General features: G+C 40.2%; 1 protein-coding gene across 13 annotated transcripts in view; it reads right to left on the bottom strand.

The window, feature by feature from the left end:
- The window catches only part of LOC143725943 (uncharacterized), an 82,722-nt gene that overhangs the window by 57,711 nt on the left and 3,101 nt on the right, over positions 1-21,910 (bottom strand). For all 13 annotated transcript variants that reach the window (XM_077218824.1, XM_077218835.1, XM_077218845.1 and 10 more), the window contains exon 2: positions 6,125-6,306. In XM_077218824.1, the coding sequence (XP_077074939.1) occupies positions 6,125-6,299 (175 nt within the window). In that variant the 5' untranslated portion in view covers positions 6,300-6,306. The remainder of the gene's footprint in view (positions 1-6,124; positions 6,307-21,910) is intronic.

Here is a 21,910-nt window from a genome sequence, read left to right as displayed (position 1 = left end):
TCAAACTTTCATAATCACGATGAACGTTTGGAAATGCAGAGCTCATACAGTACGGGAGATTCATGGAGAGGATTTCAGCACAGCAGCGCCACCTTCAGGACGCTCGGCAGAACAACAAGAAACAACCCTGGCAATGCGGTCCTGAATATTGTGTCTGTGAAATTATTGTTCCATTTTTTCTTTTAAGTACTGTTTATGTAAAAAAAAAAAAAAAAAAAAAAAAAAAAAAAAAAAAATTACATATGCATTGTATTTTTTTGCATCGCATTTGATCCATTAGGCTTTTATGATATAGTGAACATATGAAGGAAAAAAACAGCTCAATATTATTCAAAGGCCCAAACTGAGCAAATATATGCAGTTCTCTGCAGCTATATGAATATTTATTATAAAATTATATTTATATAAAATTATGATGCTTGTAATGTAAATCAGTGAGATCTTTATAACAGTATATAGCAGATACTTGCATAAAATGCATTTAATTATCAGTCGTCACTCTATCAGCCAATGTCTTAGTAAGATTAAAGATTAAATATATGAAATCAGTACAGATTTCATAGCAAAAACAAACGCATGATGCACAACTGAAGGAGGATTTTTTAATATTTACACTAAACGACTTTGTCACTAAAAAAGTCTAAACTATCAGAAGGCATGTAGTAGATTGTGCAAAAAAGGTTTTCAGCAAAGTTTTGATCATTTCGATTCCTTAGAAAGCCACATCAAATATGATACAGTAGGTTTTTATTATGCAATCTTTTTTAAAAAAATCAATGATGTACTTGATTTTCTTCTTGCAGGAGAGCAGCGAGACGTCTCTGTACGGTGAAACGACAGACGGATGGTGATTTAGTTGAGCTGCAGTGACTCGAACGCTCAGTGACAGTCCGACTCGCCCCGTCTGAAGCGTTTTGCTCTTGTGTGTGAGTGGAAATGATTACTGTCACACCAGTGTGTGGAAAAGAGGCGATTAACACCATGCTGAACCAACAAGAGCAAAAAGCGTTGACGGATCGGCCTGAAATCAAGACACGGGAGACGACATGCATGGAAATATATATAACAACTATAAACAGACTAACTACGCTATCCTTTTTTCAGATTTTCAGTCATTGGCTACTAAGAAATTCATTACTAATGACTAAAACACTCAATCCAAATGTCATTTTGATCGATTTAAAGGGCTGGTACAGACCTAGGGCTGGGTACCGAGTTCGGTACTTTTTAGGTACCGACCGAATTGCCTTGATACTACCGAGTATCGAAACATGTCTTGTTTTTCGGTACCAAGTTTCGGTACCTAAGTGGTTAATCTCGTCAACGTCAGTTAAACAATAAACATGCAGCATTATTGGCTGTGGCGGAAAAACACTATTTTACGCGGCTGCCCAGAGACGTGCCTCGTCGCACGTGAGGCTGTAGTATGCAGTATGATTGGCTGAGTGTGTGTGTGTGTGTGTGTGTGTGTGTGTGTGTGTGTGTGTGTGTGTGTGTGTGTGTGTGTATAAGCGTCCAACCCAGATAGATAGAAAATATGTGGAAATGATCAAAAGTGTACCTATGTACCCGACTCGATGCCATAAGCACACGATGCAATATTTTCGACAAGATAATTGCTGCCAAGACCGGTAACACGGTAAATCTGACAAGGCACTTAAAAGTAGTGATCGACCGATGTATCGGTTTACCGATATTTTTCCCGATATTTAAGCGTTTTCCCATAATCGGGAATCGGTTTTGTAATATCGGATTTTCCGATAAACGGCGCCATCTTGTGGCCGTTTTGAGAATTCCGCCATTGCAGCCCGCGTCTGAGGAGATCAGTCAATAACAACTCTGTGCACAGGTAAAGTATATGTTCTACTTGCTTTGCTTTAATTATTCAACTTTATTTAACATAACAGACATGCAGAAATGAGATTTGAGACATAAATGCCTGATATAGTTTATTTATGCAGCTTGGTTCTAAAAAATTGAGACGAACTCATTGAGCCACGTAGCGTAATCCGACATGTCCTTCCCCAATAAAGACGTAACTTTACATGAATTAAATAAAACAGACATGAATGAGTGCATGTTGAAAATAAAAGCGCTGAATTTAATTCTCTATCTGTTGTATTTGCTCACCATTAGTCTCGAAAAAAAAGTTCGTTCATATTGCTGAGCACTCACTGGGTTGATGATCAGGAATGCTCAAGCACGGCCACTGAATGAAACTTTTGACAAGATTATCTTGTTTAAACACCCTAGATTATATTATCATTTACTACATAGCAATTATTTCGCTAATACACATCTAAATATACCGCTTTGTGGAAATTAATTATTTATTATCTGCACGCGCGATCGCGGTTGAGTAACGTATAGCCTAATGTTATAGTTATGTGTAAATGCATAGATAAACAGCACTTTGTCATAAAGCATTTCATGATCTAGACCGACAAAAATATTAATAATAATTAATAACATACTAGTTGGAAAATGCAATGATGTATATGATGTTTTGTTTGTTACTTTCCTGATGTTATAGGCTATTCCAGCTAATATTATGCAGTGAATTAATATTACCCAGTGAATTATTCCTCACTCTTAGTTTAAACCTATTAAACGGCACATAAACCTTCTAAAACTGTTTAAAATGAATTACATTTCTGCAAAGGTGATATGACTCCCCTGTCAATTATTTTTTCCATATGAAAACATTAGACTTTTAACATTTATTTTGCCTATTGTTAACATTGTTGCTGCTGATGCTTATAAATGATATGTATAATTTAGATATAAATTATATAATGTAATAATATAAATGTTTTTATTGTAATTTGATTAGTTTACCATTTATGAAAACAAATAAACATATCCAAATATGTTAGAATAGTTTTTGTGCTTTATTTTTTACCTCATCAAAGCTTTTATTTTTAAACAAAGACACTTATTAACAGTGCACTTTATTTTTTAGACTCAGACCCCTCTATTTATTTGTGTATAAATATAAAGGTTTTTTTTTTGTATGCAAGGAGGGAGTGATTGTTATAAATAAAATGGTTTGTTCAGTTCATTTGTGTTGTAATAATTGTGCCAAAAACAGAAGTATAACAGTAAATAAATATCGGTTCTGCATATCGGTTATCGGGCACATACCAAGCAAATAATCTGTATCGGTATCGGTTATAAAAAATCAATATCGGTCGATCACTACTTAAAAGCGCACAGAATACACTCGAGAGTAGAAAGTTTATCAGCCTTCGACTACAAGAACTGGAGCGCGTCACATATATAACCCAAACTCAGCGTATAGGATACTTGCCTCACAGACATGAGAAATAGTTCTATATATGTTCAAAATATGTCTACTTTTAAACGAAACAATTAGAAATAAATAGTTTGATTACCGAATCCATATAGGCGCGCGTGCGTTCACTACTGCAGGGATGACGAGTCAGCATCGCAAATTCGCAATAATCATCTTTGCAGCCAACACGTTTAGTAAACACTTGTTCATTAATAAACAATTAAAATATCTCCTTGCTATCGTTTCCCGACACATCCATAATCATTAGGCTACTTTTGCCAGTGCTTTGCGCAAGCTTCTTGTGTGCTGAGCGCGAGATATCCCGCACCCCAGTAGCCTATATTTAATTCAATTCACATTTATTTGTATAGCATTTTTACAATACATATCGTTTCAAAGGAGATTTACAGAAAATGCATGTGTCTAAATTACAATTTAGAGTGATCTGTTATCAGGGGTGACTGATTTTCAATTGATTTTCATTCAGTTTCATTGTTAAACAATGCATTAAGTTAAGGCAGAAACAATGAGCCCATTGAAGTAAAGAATACATGTTGTTAAATGATTAGGAAACATAGAAAACTATGGTGTTTTTTACAGACTCAAAATATGAGTGTAAAAAAGTCAACAAACTGAAAAAATAAAACGTTTTTTTTTTAGGTAATGTTATATTGGTATCGAAAAAAGTATCGTTCAGGAACCGGTATCGAAGTCGAGGTATCGGTATCGAAAATTTTGTTACGATACCCAGCCCTATACAGACCTTAACTAAACACCTTTAGCACTGCACATATCCTGACATTCTCTTTAGCATACATGTAAATGAATATGTGAATTACATTGCAAGTTTAGGGAACATATTAACAGTATTTCCAGAATCAGACTGACGTCAATCAGCACAAAACGTGGAATACAAAACAACAGATCTTGATCATGAAACTGTTCTTGAATATGTTGCTGCGTTACAAATCAATGTGACTAGACATAATAATTTAATATATGGCTGTTAATCAATTAATCGTGCTTAAGCGCATCCAAATTAGAAGTTTGTGTTTGCATAATATATGTGTGTGTGTAGTGTGTATAATTATTTTGTATATGTAAATACACACACATGCATGTATAAATTTAAGAAAAATGTGTATATATATATTTCAATTATATATAAATATATATATACAGTATATACATGCAAATATTTCTTAAATGTATACATGCATGTGTGTGTATTTATATAAACGAAATAATTATACACACATTATGTAAACTAACTTTTATTTTGGATGTGATTAATTGTTTTACAGTTCTAATTTAATGAACAATTTGCATGCATTTGTGCATCATAAACGAGACCTATTAACTTGAACCATTCAAGTTTTACTGTTTACTGTCTGAAATATCAACAATTGATTGAAATCAACATGAAGGGACATATTTTAACATTATAAAGAGTTCAAATCAGACTACATACTGGACATAATTCACAATCTCAAATTACATAACTTGTCCCTCAGCATGCATCAGCAAATAGGAAACATGCTTATAGTCAATAGACTTACAACAGATGCATTTCATGCAAAACAGGCCATTCAGTACTAACTGTAAATAAACAAATCCCACAGACAGGCATCATGTGACAGGATGATCTAAGATGACGTCACGATCAGTCAAAAGAACAGATTGAGGGGAAAGAATAAAGACTACTCACGGCTAACGGGACAAACATGCAATTAAAAACTAAACTAAAACCTTTATAAATGAAGGTTTTAGTCTCCTCTACACCCACTGAGACGGCCAACGTCCAAAACAAAACAAATGATCTGAACTGAACATGAGGATGAAAGACGACAAGCAAACCAAGGTATGAATCAAATAATGGAGTGACACCCCAAACTGAAGTGGGGCGACGGGTTAGGGCGTTTCTTACCAGGGGTCTGAGACCCTTGGCCTTCCTGCTGTCCGTTCTTGACAACTGTATCTGGATCTGTTCTCACACACACATACACAGACACACTCAACAATTAGCGCCGTCTGAATGGGAAAATCCTCAAAGCCGACGGCAGATTCCTGACAAACACACAATCTGCTCAACGCAAACAAACTCCTGGAATCAAACAGACAGACGCTCACAAAAGATTCACACAGGCCAATAAAACCAGAGGAAGAGCTTATTTCACACAGAAACATACAATCAACATCACAGGTAACTGAAAAAGGGGAGTAAAGCTGCACAATTAGTCTAATTTCTAATCGCGATTACGATCGCAGATGCCACGATCACGTAATCATTCAAATCCGCGATTACAAAAACAGTCCATTTACATTATTCTGCGTGCTTAAAGGTGCAGTGTGTAAGTTTTAGCGGTGGTGAGGTTGCGAATTGCACCCAACAGAAGTTACGGTGGCCGACAGGAAGTGAAGGCGTTGCCATGGACACAGTTCTGTTCACCCTAGAGACAGAACGGACTATTTTCTTCAGCGGAAGCAATACAATTGTTTTTAAATCAACATTTCGTGTCAAATTATTGATTTATTTGGTAGGTAGCCATGTAATTAGTGGGATAATGTAGAGCGAGGCGTTTGTTATAGCGAATACAGCCCCTTCAGGCTCCGCTTCGAGTCGGGGTTATATTCGCTATAACAAACGCCTCGCTCTACATTATCCCTTACATATTCAATTTTATAATGTATCGGTAGCCAATGAAGGGATCTCAAAAGGGGGCTGGCATGGTCATACACACCTAGGATTACTTCAGGGTGAGTAAATCATGGGCTAATTTTTATTTTTTGGTGAACTATCCCTTTAACTGACCCATAGCTGAGACTCACCCTTCCCATCGGTGTCCAGGAGCGGGATGAAGTCGGTCTTGCCCACGGTCTCTCCGACCTGATCCTCGAAGGGCTCGGCCTCCAGCGTGGAGATGAAGTCCCTCTTCACCGCGTTCTCCACGTCAGGCTGAGGAACGCTGTCGCTCAGCGCATCGGTCAAGCTCAGATCCGCCATCACTTCACTGCAGCAGAAACACACTGGGTTTTAATATCACAACATATAACCGATACCCTTATGTCACGATACGATATTATTGCAATACTCCAAGACATATGATAAAAAAAAATTACTGTTGATTAAAATGCTACATTTTATATATTACATTGTGTGTGTAAATGAATAGTCTTGGACTTGGTGTTAAAACCCAAAGCACAACACAATAGAGACACCAGAATAAACATTCATAACACTGAATTATTTTAGATGAATATGCCTGATCTCTGTCACTGACTAGATATATTTAAAATAAATGTTGGCCACTTTTTACTGGTAACACCAGACATTTGGCATTATCAGGAGGCACACACTCTCGCACGCACTCTCGCACGCACGCGTGCTCTCTCGCACTCTCGCCCGCTCTCTCGCCCGCTCTCTCGCCCGCTCTCTCGCCCGCTCTCTCGCACTCTCGCCCGCTCTCTCGCCCGCTCTCTCGCACTCTCGCCCGCTCTCTCGCCCGCACTCTCGCCCGCACTCTCGCCCGCACTCTCGCCCGCACTCTCGCCCGCACTCTCGCCCGCACTCTCGCCCGCACTCTCGCCCGCACTCTCGCCCGCACTCTCGCCCGCACTCTCGCCCGCACCCTCGCCCGCACTCTCGCCCGCACTCTCGCTCTCTCGCACGCGCACTCTCGCACGCGCACTCTCGCACGCGCACTCTCGCACGCGCACTCTCGCACGCGCACTCTCGCACACTCTCGCACTCTCGCCCGCTCTCTCGCACTCTCGCCCGCTCTCTCGCACTCTCGCCCGCACTCTCGCCCGCACTCTCGCCCGCACTCTCGCCCGCACTCTCGCCCGCACTCTCGCCCGCACTCTCGCCCGCACTCTCGCCCGCACTCTCGCTCTCTCGCACTCTCGCACGCGCACTCTCGCACGCGCACTCTCGCACGCGCACTCTCGCACGCGCACTCTCGCACGCGCACTCTCGCACTCTCGCCCTCTCGCACTCTCGCCCGCTCTCTCGCACTCTCGCACAAACACTCTCGCACAAACACTCTCGCACAAACACTCTCGCACAAACACTCTCGCACAAACACTCTCGCACAAACACTCTCGCACAAACACTCTCGCACAAACACTCTCGCACAAACACTCTCGCACAAACACTCTCGCACAAACACTCTCGCACAAACACTCTCGCACAAACACTCTCGCACAAACACTCTCGCACAAACACTCTCGCACAAACACTCTCGCACAAACACTCTCGCACAAACACTCTCGCACAAACACTCTCGCACAAACACTCTCGCCCAAACACTCTCGCCCAAACACTCTCGCACAAACACTCTCGCACAAACACTCTCGCACAAACACTCTCGCACAAACACTCTCGCACAAACACTCTCGCACAAACACTCTCGCACAAACACTCTCGCACAAACACTCTCGCCCGCTCTCTCACCCGCTCTCTCGCACGCGCACTCTCGCACGCGCACTCTCGCACGCGCACTCTCGCACGCGCACTCTCGCACTCTCGCACACTCTCGCCCGCTCTCTCGCACTCTCGCCCGCTCTCTCGCACTCTCGCCCGCACTCTCGCCCGCACTCTCGCCCGCACTCTCGCCCGCACTCTCGCCCGCACTCTCGCCCGCACTCTCGCCCGCACTCTCGCCCGCACTCTCGCTCTCTCGCACTCTCGCTCTCTCGCACTCTCGCACGCGCACTCTCGCACGCGCACTCTCCGCACTCTCGCACGCGCACTCTCGCACGCGCACTCTCGCACGCGCACTCTCGCACTCTCGCCCTCTCGCCCTCTCGCACTCTCGCCCGCACTCTCGCACAAACACTCTCGCACAAACACTCTCGCACAAACACTCTCGCACAAACACTCTCGCACAAACACTCTCGCACAAACACTCTCGCATCGCACAAACACTCTCGCACAAACACTCTCGCACAAACACTCTCGCACAAACACTCTCGCACAAACACTCTCGCACAAACACTCTCGCCCAAACACTCTCGCCCAAACACTCTCGCACAAACACTCTCGCACAAACACTCTCGCACAAACACTCTCGCACAAACACTCTCGCACAAACACTCTCGCACAAACACTCTCGCCCGCTCTCTCGCACAAACACTCTCGCACAAACACTCTCGCACAAACACTCTCGCACAAACACTCTCGCACAAACACTCTCGCACAAACACTCTCGCACAAACACTCTCGCACAAACACTCTCGCACAAACACTCTCGCACAAACACTCTCGCACAAACACTCTCGCACAAACACTCTCGCACAAACACTCTCGCACAAACACTCTCGCACAAACACTCTCGCACAAACACTCTCGCACAAACACTCTCGCACAAACACTCTCGCCCGCACACTCTCGCCCGCACACTCTCGCCCGCACACTCTCGCCCGCACACTCTCGCCCGCACACTCTCGCCCGCACACTCTCGCCCGCACACTCTCGCCCGCACACTCTCGCCCGCACACTCTCGCCCGCACACTCTCGCCCGCACACTCTCGCCCGCACACTCTCGCCCGCACACTCTCGCCCGCACACTCTCGCCCGCACACTCTCGCACAAACACTCTCGCACAAACACTCTCGCACAAACACTCTCGCACAAACACTCTCGCACAAACACTCTCGCACAAACACTCTCGCACAAACACTCTCGCACAAACACTCTCGCACAAACACTCTCGCACAAACACTCTCGCACAAACACTCTCGCACAAACACTCTCACACAAACACTCTCGCACAAACACTCTCGCACAAACACTCTCGCACAAACACTCTCGCACAAACACTCTCGCACAAACACTCTCGCACAAACACTCTCGCACAAACACTCTCGCACAAACACTCTCGCACAAACACTCTCGCACAAACACTCTCGCACAAACACTCTCGCACAAACACTCTCGCACAAACACTCTCGCACAAACACTCTCGCACAAACACTCTCGCACAAACACTCTCGCACAAACACTCTCGCACAAACACTCTCGCACGCTCTCTCGCACAAACACTCTCGCACAAACACTCTCGCACAAACACTCTCGCACAAACACTCTCGCACAAACACTCTCGCACAAACACTCTCGCACAAACACTCTCGCACAAACACTCTCGCACAAACACTCTCGCACAAACACTCTCACACAAACACTCTCGCACAAACACTCTCGCACAAACACTCTCGCACAAACACTCTCGCACAAACACAGAAAATAAGGCCCAAAATAAGAAAGGCACAGTTAATGTTCCAGGGCAGGAAGAGAGGGCTTTCAAAAAGGAAGTGGGTGTGTATAATATTATGTGGCACTTGTGAGCTGAACTTCCTTTGAGCACTCGAGCATGCAATACGACTCAAGAATGTCATGAGGTCATTTCGTCTGGTGCTTTACTGTGGCGAGGTGACATCATCATCAGCATCATAATCATAATCATGAGCTACAGCAATCAGACCTTGAAACCAGCGAGACGAACGAAGCCAGAGCGCCTCAGTTTCTCAAGAGATTATTATCCTTATCATCAATCACTTTATTTAGTAAACATGAGATTACTGTTCTTTAATGCTCAATAAAAGTAATTTCTCGCTTATAAAACTTAAAGGTTGGGCTGATATTCCTAAGGGCATTCATGTAGAAATGAATGACATTTAAATAAAAAATAAATTAAATTAATAATAATAATAATAATAATAATAATAAAATAATAACATTAAAAATCTAATTAAAATATGAAAAGAAAATGCAATTCAGAATAATATTAAAATATTTAAAAGAAATTAAATTAAATACAAAATAAAGCAATAAAATAAAATAATTGTAAAAATAAAACAATTTAAATTTTAAATAAAATTATCATTATTAATAACCAATTTATTTAATAATCATCTTATTACTGTTGCTTCATGCTTAATAAAATAAAAAAGTAACTCGCAGTCGTGCATTTTCCCTCATTTAAGGAGTGTTTTAGGCACGACACGAGCGGTTCTGTCGGATTATCACATGACCTGGATCCTGCCGGACTCAAGCAGCGGATCAGCAATAATCTGTGCTGAGACTCACAGCTCTGGCTTCACTCTCACCAAAGCTATGAACAATATGACATTATACGACACACTCGCTCTCCTCGACTGTCTATCAGCAGAACAGTGTTTCAGCAGGTCTCTGGAGTGACACACACACACACACTCTCTCTCGGGAGAGGCGACACACTAACTACCTGTTATGTGCTCAACACCATGTTGGTTCATTAATATATAACGACTGGATGAAATATGACCTGGATGATGTTCAACAGTGAGTATTTCACTGTCAGGAAGTGTCATAATAACAGAATCATACGGAGATATTCCTGCCCAAAACTAAAGAGATCCACTTCAACGGTCATTGTGAGTGTGTTTAATGTGGAATGAGGACAAATTGTTTCTAGAAAATTAACTAAAAATGTGTTTATATTCTGAACAAGCAAAACGTTTTCCTTCAAGGATAGTGTGCAGTCGTTATAATGAGCTTCCGAGTCTATGTCCTAATATATAGTATTGATGGTGCATTATGTAACTTTTTGCTCAAAATTATCAATTTAAATAATGAATCACTACATCAATCCTTCTTTCAAAGCGTGTTTTTCCTCTGATTCACTGTGTCAAGCCTATATTATAAGTGTTTATATTTTAGGCCTGCCGGGATGTTTTGGGCGGGAAACATCCGTCCCTCGCATGTGTGTGTCTCGTCATATCTGTACATAGAGAACATTTGCTCTGTGTGGGTGTGTGTGTGTGTGTGTGTGTGTGTGAGTTAGTGAGTAAGTGTGTTTGTGTGTGTGTGTGTGTGTGCGCGTGTCTCATCATATCTGTACATAGAGAACAGTTGCTATGTCTGCGTGTGTGTGTGTGTGAGTGAGAGAGTGCGTGAGTTAGTGAGTGTGTTTGTGTGTGTGTGTGTGCGCGCGTGTCTCGTCATATCTGTACATAGAGAACAGTTGCTATGTGCGTGTGTATGTGAGTGAGAGAGTGCGTGAGTTAGTGAGTAAGTGTGTTTGTGTGTGTGTGCATGAGTTTCTCGTCATATCTGTACATAGAGAACAGTTGCTCTGTGTGTGTGTGTGTGTGTGTGTGTGTGTGTGTGTGTGTGTTAGTGAGTAAGTGTTTGTGTGTGTGTGTGTGTGCACGCGTGTGTCTCGTCATATCTGTACATAGAGAACAGTTGCTGTGCGTGTGTGTGTGTGAGTTAGAAAGTGTGTTTGTGTGCGCATGAGTTTCTCGTCATGTCTGTACATAGAGAACAGTTGCTCTGTGTGTGTGTGTGTGTGTGTGTGTGAGTGAGAGAGATTGTGTGAGTGTGTGAGAGAGTGAGTGTGTGCATGAGTGTGCGAGTGCGTGTGCACCTGTGTGTGTGTGTGTGCACCTTTGTGTGCGTGTGTGTGTGAGTTAGTGAGTAAGTGTGTTTGTGTGTGTGTCGTGCGTGTCTCGTCATATCTGTACATAGAGAATAGTTGCTATGTGCGTGTGTGTGTGTGTGAGAGAGTGCGTGAGTTAGTAAGTGTGTTTGTGTGTGTGTGTGTGTGTGTGTGTGTGTGTGCGCATGAGTTTCTCGTCATATCTGTACATAGAGAACAGTAGCTCTGTGTGTGTGTGTGTGTGTGTGTGTGTGTGTGTGTGTGTGTGTGTGTGTGTGTGTGTGTGTGTGAGTGAGAGAGATTGTGTGAGTGAGTGAGAGAGTGAGTGTGTGCATGAGTGTGCGAGTGCGTGTGCACCTGTGTGTGTGTGTGTGTGTGTGTGTGCATGAGTTTCTCGTCATATCTGTACATTGAGAACAGTTGCTCTGTGTGTGTGTGTATGTGTGTGAGTGTGTGAGTGAGAGAGATTGTGTGAGTGAGTGAGAGAGTGAGTGTGTGTGCATGAGTGTGCGAGTGCGCAGGGTCCGAAATTAACTTTTTGGCTCACCTGCCACGGGGACTGGTAGATGAAAAAATCCACCAGCCAAGCATATTTTTTACCGGCCAAAATAATAAACAGCCTTTTTGTGTCACATATACATTCATTTCAGTACATTTAATTGAGATAAGTATTATGTTGAATGAATAAGAGTACATAGAAGTCAAATCAGAGCAACAAATATAAGACATGGAAGATGTGAGCATGGAACTAGTGCTCATAACAGTACATTTGAAGGTTTTGTAAAACTATCAGGTACTTTACCGAAAGTAAACATAAAATTATGTTTTAAAATTATATATATACACACACACACACATTTAGCTTTTTTGTTTGTTTGCTGCATGGTAAAAAAAAAACAGTATATATACCCTGTATTTGTTAAATCATGGGGTGCGTCGACACGCGCAACCACACGCGCCTAAAGACATATTTCGCTGAGCAAGCACAATGAAGCAAGGCAAGCGAAAAGAAGTAGCTACTGTGTGGGACCATTTTGACAGAAAGGGCGACGAAGTTACTTGCAAAATATGCTACGTGGTATTAAAATAGCAGTAGGCCTAGTGCAAGTACAATGCAATATCACTGGCGAAGCAAACATCCACAAGCAAATGAAAGGCGCTTTCCGAAATTGGCCACTCCAGCGAGACGTCATCTCTGTATTCCCGGGACATCTGTGCCATCGGAGATCCAGACTAACCCCACATCATGTAGACATATTACTTTTTTAAGTAAAAACTAGACAAGCTGTGGATTGAGGTAGGCCTGCTATTTTTATTTGACGAAAAAACGTAGTCTGATGAAATAAGCGTTTTTTTCAAAGCTTCAAACTGATTCAGTGTTTTCTTTTTGTCATCTTAATTTGTTAATTCTTTAAGTTAAAATAATATATTTAGTGTTGGTCTATTTTGGGTGTGGAGAAGGTTCACACACGCTTCTTGAGGCACACACACACACACACACACACAAGGTCTCTCGCTCTCTGCAGTGCGCGCGCTACACGGTTTGGAGCACAGTATGAGCGCGCTCTTTCTCGCTCGCTCTAGATTCCTGGAGATTTGAACTAATTTGCGGGCATCAGGCAGCCGCTATCAATATGCGGGAGACTCCCGAAACTTCCGCAAGACTTTGGGTGTCTGGAACATCCACCCGCCAGTGTGGCGGATAGCCTTTTGAGATTTACTCGCCAAACGGAAAATCTACCCGCATTTGGCGCTTGGCGGGTGCTAATTTCGGACCCTGCGAGTGCGTGTGTACCTGTGTGTGTGTGTGTGTGTGTGTGTGTGTGTGTGTGTGTGTGTGTGTGTGTGTGTGTGTGTGTGTGTGTGTGCTGAGGAGAGTCTGCTGGAGAAAAGAAAACGAGACCGAGCTCGTAATAAAACAAGAATCAACATCAGCTTTAGGAGACGACGAGAACTGAGGGATTTGAAAAGTCGTAAAAGCGACGCAGAGATGATGGTGTTTTTATGATTCAACAGGAGAGGAAGTGTTTTATTGAACAGATACACTGCCATATGCATCTCTCTAACAGTCACTGTAAAGCATTATCTGTCGTGAAGAACATTTCATTATGGTTACATATAATTTCAAGAAAGTATTGTGTCTACAGTATTAATGTGTAAAAGCTACAGTAACATTTCAGCTTGAGAACCTTTCTGCTTATAGTAGTGAATGTTTTATGAGCCGAAGCACAACCAAAACAATGTTCTTCCACAAAATGCATGCAGATTCGTGTTTTAACCACTAGAGGGCCAAAGGTTACACTGTATTGTGTTTGTTCTTTGGTCGTGAAAGGTCATTGACAGAGTTAAGCCTGCTTTTTATATTTCTCTACAAACAGAGTGCTGTGCACACACATACACACACACACACACACACACACACACACACACACACACACACACACACACACTTGAGCACACATGAGTTGAGATTGAATCATGGGTGTGTCAGGAATCCAAACAAACTATCTGATCTGATTCTGACTTCACACACACTTTCACTTCAGTGACGACACACATGAGAATCAGGAAACTGAGATTTACAATGCAACAAAACTCGCTACAGACTCACTCAACTTAATCATAAAAGTAGTTTACATGACAAAATAACTAAATATGACAAAAAAATACAACACTGGCCACATTTATGTGCAACAAATGATCATTAAACTCATGTTTAAAAGTTTATTATGCCCTATGATTTATAAGAAGTAGAAAACTCCAGAACTCTGGAATCCAGATATAATTATTATTATTATTATTATTTATTTACAGTATAACAGAATGTCACAGAATTTGGCATTTTTGGCTGAATGAATAAAAAGTAAGGCTTCACAATTAATTGTATAGCGATATCAAATAGTGTCGGTGAATATTACAGCTTTATGAATTAAAAAGTTTTATAACTTCAAATTCATGCTTTGATTATTAAAATTTAGTTAAACCTTTAAAACGGTAGAAAAATTTGTATGGAGAACATGGAATTTGAAAATAAAATGGATTTCATAAGTTATTTTTGTTAAACTTAATAATTTTAATGTTTCATGATAAATAAATAAAAAGTAATCCAGAAAAATGTAAATGGAAAAGTTTTTGGAGGGAAAATAGAGTTTGAAAACTGCATTTCACAGAGCCCTAATTAACGAAGTCTTGCATTTATGCAGCTAAACAACATATTCTAGTTGTGGTTCTGTTTCCTTCACGAACTTCTGCTTTTTTTCTGCTGATGCTCACAGTCGCACATGCTAAATAATACATGACGTGAGATGTAACTACACTGACAGTTATGAAGGAAAGTTAGTTAGACTGTGGACGTGTGTGTATCAAGCGGAATAACACAGGCTACACATGCACGAACAACAAGAAAGCGCATTTGCAATGCATTGGTCTGTGCACTTGTGTATAGGGTGTGTGTGTGTGTGTGTGTGTGTGTGTGTGTGTGTAGAGAGCCTCCCAGCGTTCCAGAGATGCCTGGAATTCCCTGGTGAGACACTGCAGCAGGTTTAGAGAAGGATTCAACTGTGACTCATAATCACACACACACACACACACACACACACACACACACACACACACACACACACACACACACACACACACACACACACACACACACACACACACACACACACACACACACACACACACACACACACACACACACACACACACACACACACACACACACACACACACTCTCTCTGTCTGCACAAAGACAGCATTCACCTGTCTGACCCTGACCCTGCTCGAGATCATCTGACGACCCTGTACAGCAGCAGTCAATGATCAACTCTGAACCCTCGCTACACATCTGTATTGTTCTCTAATAATGACTCTAACACACACACAGATGTGAGAAATCACTAGAGATCGCTTAACCGTCATTAACAGGCAGTAACACTTACCGCTTTTATACAAAAAATGCAATTTGATAAAAACACAAATTATCTATTAATAAATATCAAATTTCAATGAATATATTAAAAATAATATCATCATTAAAAAATATCAGTAATCAATAAAAATGAATAAATAAGTTAGATGAACAAATATGTTATATTAATATGACACACTACTATTACTAGTACTAATAAAAATAAATACATAATAATAAAACTATATTAATATTATTATGACAACATTATACAATTATTACTCTTATATTTATTATTATTAAAATTATTTAAGGAAAACATTGATGCCAATTATTGAAATTAGTGCTGAAAATCAACTTTACACACTCAGAAGAACCCATTATCTATTGTGTGCATTATCCATTATTAAGACTTTTAAGGTGTGTGAACAGTTTTTGCCAGATAGACATAATTTTCAAAATGACCTTAATAAAGAATTCAAATGATTTGCAAAGAAGCTATTCTTGGTTTATTCAATCAGTTATTAGAAAAGCAATCAGTTATAACCACGTAAACTTATTAAAACTCAGCGAGAACCAGAAGGACACTACTGACTCTTCAGTACTTCCCCTTTAATGATATCAGACACAAACGGTGTCCATTTCACGGAGCGCTTTATGAAAACACACCCGGCCCTGAAACACAACACTAACACACTCTTCAGAGAGCCAGCTGGTGAAAAAATAAAACCGGTTCAGAGAAAGCGTGTTACGTTCTCTTCCTCTTGGCTTCACGTTTCTCTCCGCCACGATCCACACAAAGATCTGACTCCAAAAATAAGCAGAACACGAGTGTTTATGTTCACAGATACAAGCAAACAAATCATTCCTGTCTGTGAGAGACTGAAACTCATTCAAGTGCTCGGCCAATCCGCATTTAAAGAGTCAGACGAGGCAAAATACAGTGCTTTACAGCATCCGCTTTCCCATGTGTGATGTCTTAACCATTAATATTTGACCTCCCACATTTGAATATTCACACATATTCAGTATTCAGCAAGTCTGGCCTCCGTGATGAACGACTGTATGAACTATGCCGTCTTATCATATACACACACACAGATACTGAACGCTCATGACAGCCAGCCAAAATAGAAGTTCAAATTAACTTGGAAGAAATTGTGACAGACGATTATTACTACTGTACAGCAAAATGTACTTCTCGAAATAATAACAATGTTTTTTTCAAAGAACATCAGTTACTGTAAAACTCAGTTAAGCAGAATTTAGTTTACCAAAAAAATAAAAAAGAATTGAAGAAATTAAAACATAAATTCAGAAAAAATAGAACAAAAGATAAAACATTTCATAAGGCCCTATTATGATATATATATATATATATCATTAAATTGTAAAAGTTTTTAAAATTCAATTTGATTGCTTTTTGATTATTCAAATTTTAGGAAACTATTAAAAAAAATTAAGGCTATACAATTTTTATTTTTGGTTAAACTGTGTAAGTTTCATTATTTATAGAATTAAGCCATTAAAACGGAGTTCAAATATTTTGGCCAAAAATGAAACTGTTCCACTAAAGTATTATTTGATGATTTAATGTGACGCTGTGAGTGTTTGTGTTAGCGCTCTGTGAAGCCGTCAAAGGTTTCTATTTACAGCGTTGAGTTTATTAACCAATCACAGACACTCGCGAATCATTTCTCTATAACTAACAATGTATAAACACCACGTCAATAAGAGATTTACTGCACAGCTTCATTGATTATAACAGGAGTTTACGCAGCTTTACGCATCTCGTGTTTTGATTAACAACTTCAAAAATTATAACGGCAGCAATTTTTGCTCGCTTTCTGAATGTAATATATAATGTTCATGCTGCAAGCTACACATTGCAAACGTTTCTGAATTGACAACCATACTTAAATGCACGATTGAATCCGATTCACAGTGATAACTTGTCATTTTTCTGCTTATTCCGCAGTGTTTCTCGGTGTAAACGTGAGATCTGACAGATCCAGCACTGATGGTCAACGGCACACACACGTTCTCTGAGCTGACGGAGCAGAAATACTAACCGCTCATGGTGTGTGTGTGTGTGTGTGTGTGTGTGTGTGTGTGTGTGTGTGTGTGTGTGTGTGTGTGTGTGTGTCTGTGTGTGTGAAGGAGACGGCGGACACAAGACAGCTCCAGTCGCTCTTCCTTTTGTAAATCTATTCAGAAGAAAACATGCATGATTATGGTAATCGCTGTTGCAGTTAATATTAAGGTCCACTTGAGACTGAAGCACATGACAGAACGACTGTTATTCAATTACAGCTCTCTGGGAAATTTCCCCCTAATTCATCCCTCGTTCTGTCTCATCAGCTCAATCTGCAGAGGAGACTACACAGTAAAAGAAAATATACTGTTTTAAAAATGTTGTAAATAAAACAAATTATTGGAGAAAATACTATTTCAGTCTTTCAAGTTTAATTCAATGTTTTATTTGCCGTTTCTTTGCATTTAAAGGTGAAATTTACTAGCATTTAAAATTGTTTCTACACAATCATTTTATTCAGTGCACCCACAATCCCCTGCACTAGAACACTTCTCTCATGCTGCTGTTTTGGTTATCAGAAGAATCAAATGTCTGATGTCGTCTGACAGGTTCGTCTGGTGAAAGTAAAACAAAGAAAAGTGAGTTTTTTGATGCAATGATAAACGCACAGATCTTTAAACGAATATGCATAACCTGATCCTCCACACATTTCATACTTCATGGTCATTAAATCCCTTCTATTGTGTTTGACACAATTTGACCCACAACGATTTTTAACCCCTTTGAATCAATAGTCAAACAATTCATTACTTGTTGAAATGTTGTGACTTTTTCTGATTCGTGGTCAATGTGTAATTTCGACAGATGTGTTTTGGAAAGGCTGCACAAATTATTGTTGCATTGATTGTGTTGATGTCAAATCGATCCCAATTGGTTTTCTAGGCAATTCACCAAATTTCCATGTACTTTAACACTTTGAAATACAGCAAAGTTAAAATAAAAACTGCCGAACTGCATGAAAACTTATAGGATTAATTTGACCGATATCACAAAAAACTAGATTTTCGACAGAAAAGGAGGGTCACATTGTGAAGTTCATGACGTCAGATCTTTTAAAGATGTGTTTTCAGACGCTAAGTAGTAGATAAATGGCAACTGGTCATTACACACAACCATCAGACGAGCTCTTTCTGTGTAAGTGGGCAGAAAAAACCTGCACAAATGACCAGCGTCCAGTTGCAACAAACACTTAAAGTTAAGAAAAGCTTTAGTTACAGTTGTAAGAGTGTTATAATAAAGAGTATTATTACTCAGGGTTTTCCTGCAACCGCCGCAGACTTCATGCTGACAGACAAATGTCTACACAAGATAGTGACTACAAATGAAAAAAGATACATTATTTTAAAATTACTATTGCATTGATTATTATTATTATTATTCATTTCCTTCTGTAAACGAAATCAAGACTGGCAGCTACGATTCCTCAAATCTGTCTCAAATCTCCCTCTCCTCTCTGAACGGCTTGATCATGGTGATTTTGGAGATTTCCCAGTGGATTATTGTGCGTAAGGCTCTGAGATCGTCCCGTCAGAGATTACGGCTCGCCAGTGTCTTCATACACACCGATATATCACATTTATTCTACATGACGATACGTGGGCGGATAACACTCAGTAGAGCTGAACGATTAATCTTTAAAAGATCGTGATCTCGATTCAAACACTCACACAGAATCATTATTTCGGTCTTGCAATCATTCAAATTATCACAGAAGTACTGGGATAAAAGTTTAGAGTTCGGATACAAACACTAGCTACGTTTACATGGACACAATCGGAATGAAATCAATACGATTGATGAATCCGAACAAGGTGTTAACATGAATGATAAATAAAGTAATCGGTTTGATGTGCGCGTTTATATGTCACAAGTTTCAAATCGGATCTGATGTTTTGACATGCGCACACTGCACGAATATACAGAGTTTCCCGCTGTTCGCGCATAAATATTGTCCTCTATTGGTTCTTTATTTGTTTTAAACAGCAGACGTAATATTAATTCGTCTCTGGTCATAATTTAGAGCATATTAAACGTTTTGCCGTGCTGCTTATTGATCACACGGTAAAAATGCCCCTCCCCGCGGCCGAAACCAGACGTCTGTGAATGAGAGTCCAAAACAAGGATTTTCGAATGACGGGAAACTTATCAATATGACACTTTATTCAACAGGAAGAACAGCTCGTTCCGTGCGTCCATACGTCATTACGCTATTTAACGTCAATGTACATGCGCGGTCCTTTCAGTTTAGGTTTTCAATCCGATCAAGTGTTTACATGTTCTCTCGATCGGATTACATAAGGGATAAACCAACCATTTCAATCCGATCGAAATGTCATTCGGATCGAGCTCAATCGGATGGATTAAGGTGTTTACATGAAGGTTTTTTAGTCCGATTGAGCCGTCAATCTGATTATAAGTGTCCATGTAAACGCAGCTACTGATTGATCAATATAGAGTAGGCCTAAATAACCAGTTGAAAGTAACTTGACGCTTCAAATAACGATTGTATCAATTACATTTCTACACCAGTAGGTGGCGACAAGTGACAAAAAATGTATGTGTCATTGAATCATTCATTCATTCATTCAAGAGATTTGTTCAAAAACATGGATTAATCCAGCAATGAAACAATTGAAGTCTTTCTGAGCGAGTCATTTAATCATTCACTCAACCCGATTTCTCCAAATAATTCAAATGTAACACTTTTAAATACAATGCAGCAATTAATATTTTGTCAGAACTTCTAGTAAATTACATGTTATTTTTGTTTAGCTGTCTGTTCAGTATCATTGGAGAATCATAATCTCTATTTGAAACAAAAAAAATTGTGCTTCTCAATTTATCCAGCTTTAACACCTAGATAATAGAGTGAGAATGAACAAACAAGCTGTGCAAATTTATTATATTCAACAACAGAAGGAGCATGCTAATTCTAATGCATCAATGGATGGGCCAATATGCTCTTATAACCAAGTTAAAAATCTAATCTAAATCGAATTTTTATTAAATTGACAATACAAATTAAATATGTAAAATATCGCAAAGTCCCTTTGTTCCCCTCTAATATCGTGCAGCCTTAGTTTAGATCATCAAACGTTAGTTTATTTCAAACGCTGGCTGGTGTTGGTCATTGAAACGAGCCGTATCTCTCTAGTCTGTAGGGAAACACCACTCCTCTATCACTTCACTAATACATTATTCATATGACACTTCTTAGCTCCACCCATATTTCCATGGAAACAAAGAGCCACACCAACAGATGCAGATGAGGCTATAAGAAACCACATACAGCTATAAATGAGAAAGTTGAACTTTAACATCTATTAGGACATGTACATTTATTAATTTGGCAGAGGCATTTATCCGAAGCCATGCTGCCTATATAGGGAGCACTAGACAACAAGACACAAGAATGACCTGCACAGTTTACATAAACACACACCGATCAATGGCTCCAATTACAGACACGCTAACGGCCACTGACTCAGTCTCTCTCTCTCTCTCTCTCTCTCTCTGTATCCGTCAGGAAGAGTGGGGTGATTCTGTGACTCAGCAATCCTGACGGACACACACACACACACACACAACGTCTTATTTAAACCGTCACTATAGAAGTCTCTAAGAAGACACCCATATCAAATCACTGAACTATATGATCCATTCCTTCTGGTAAACAATCTAACACACACACACACACACACACACACACACACACACACACACACACACACACACACACACACACACACACACACACACACACACACACACACACACACACACACACACACAAATAAATCCTTCTCCTTTCACTTCCTCATGCACTTTATGAGTACAACACCATTTATAAAACATATCAGTATGCAGATGATAAAATTACCCATGAGTCACGTCAGGAAACTTTCATAGAAGCAAAAAACTAGATGAGCTTGGTTAGCTGACCTAATAACTGAACAGGTGAGATGGAATTAGAGCAAAAACATTAAAATAATGAATTCATAAGCCATGCAAAATGACTCCTGCATCAGCTCAATATTAACTCGAGATCGACTGATGTTTATTGTGCCATTTATTTGTTTACAGGTTAAAGTTTAAAGTGACCGGTTAACTAAACCAGGCTTTTGACTTCGCCTTCAGACGTTTTCTTTCATACATTTAGTGTTATTAATAAGCATATTAACAGCATT

This window comes from Siphateles boraxobius, unplaced genomic scaffold (genome assembly GCF_051911475.1).
Source record: "Siphateles boraxobius isolate OS27281-9 unplaced genomic scaffold, OSU_SipBor_1 12, whole genome shotgun sequence".
Lineage (NCBI taxonomy): Eukaryota > Metazoa > Chordata > Actinopteri > Cypriniformes > Leuciscidae > Siphateles > Siphateles boraxobius.
The sequence above is the reverse complement of the archived record's forward strand: the minus strand, read 5'-3'. Positions and strand labels throughout refer to the sequence as shown.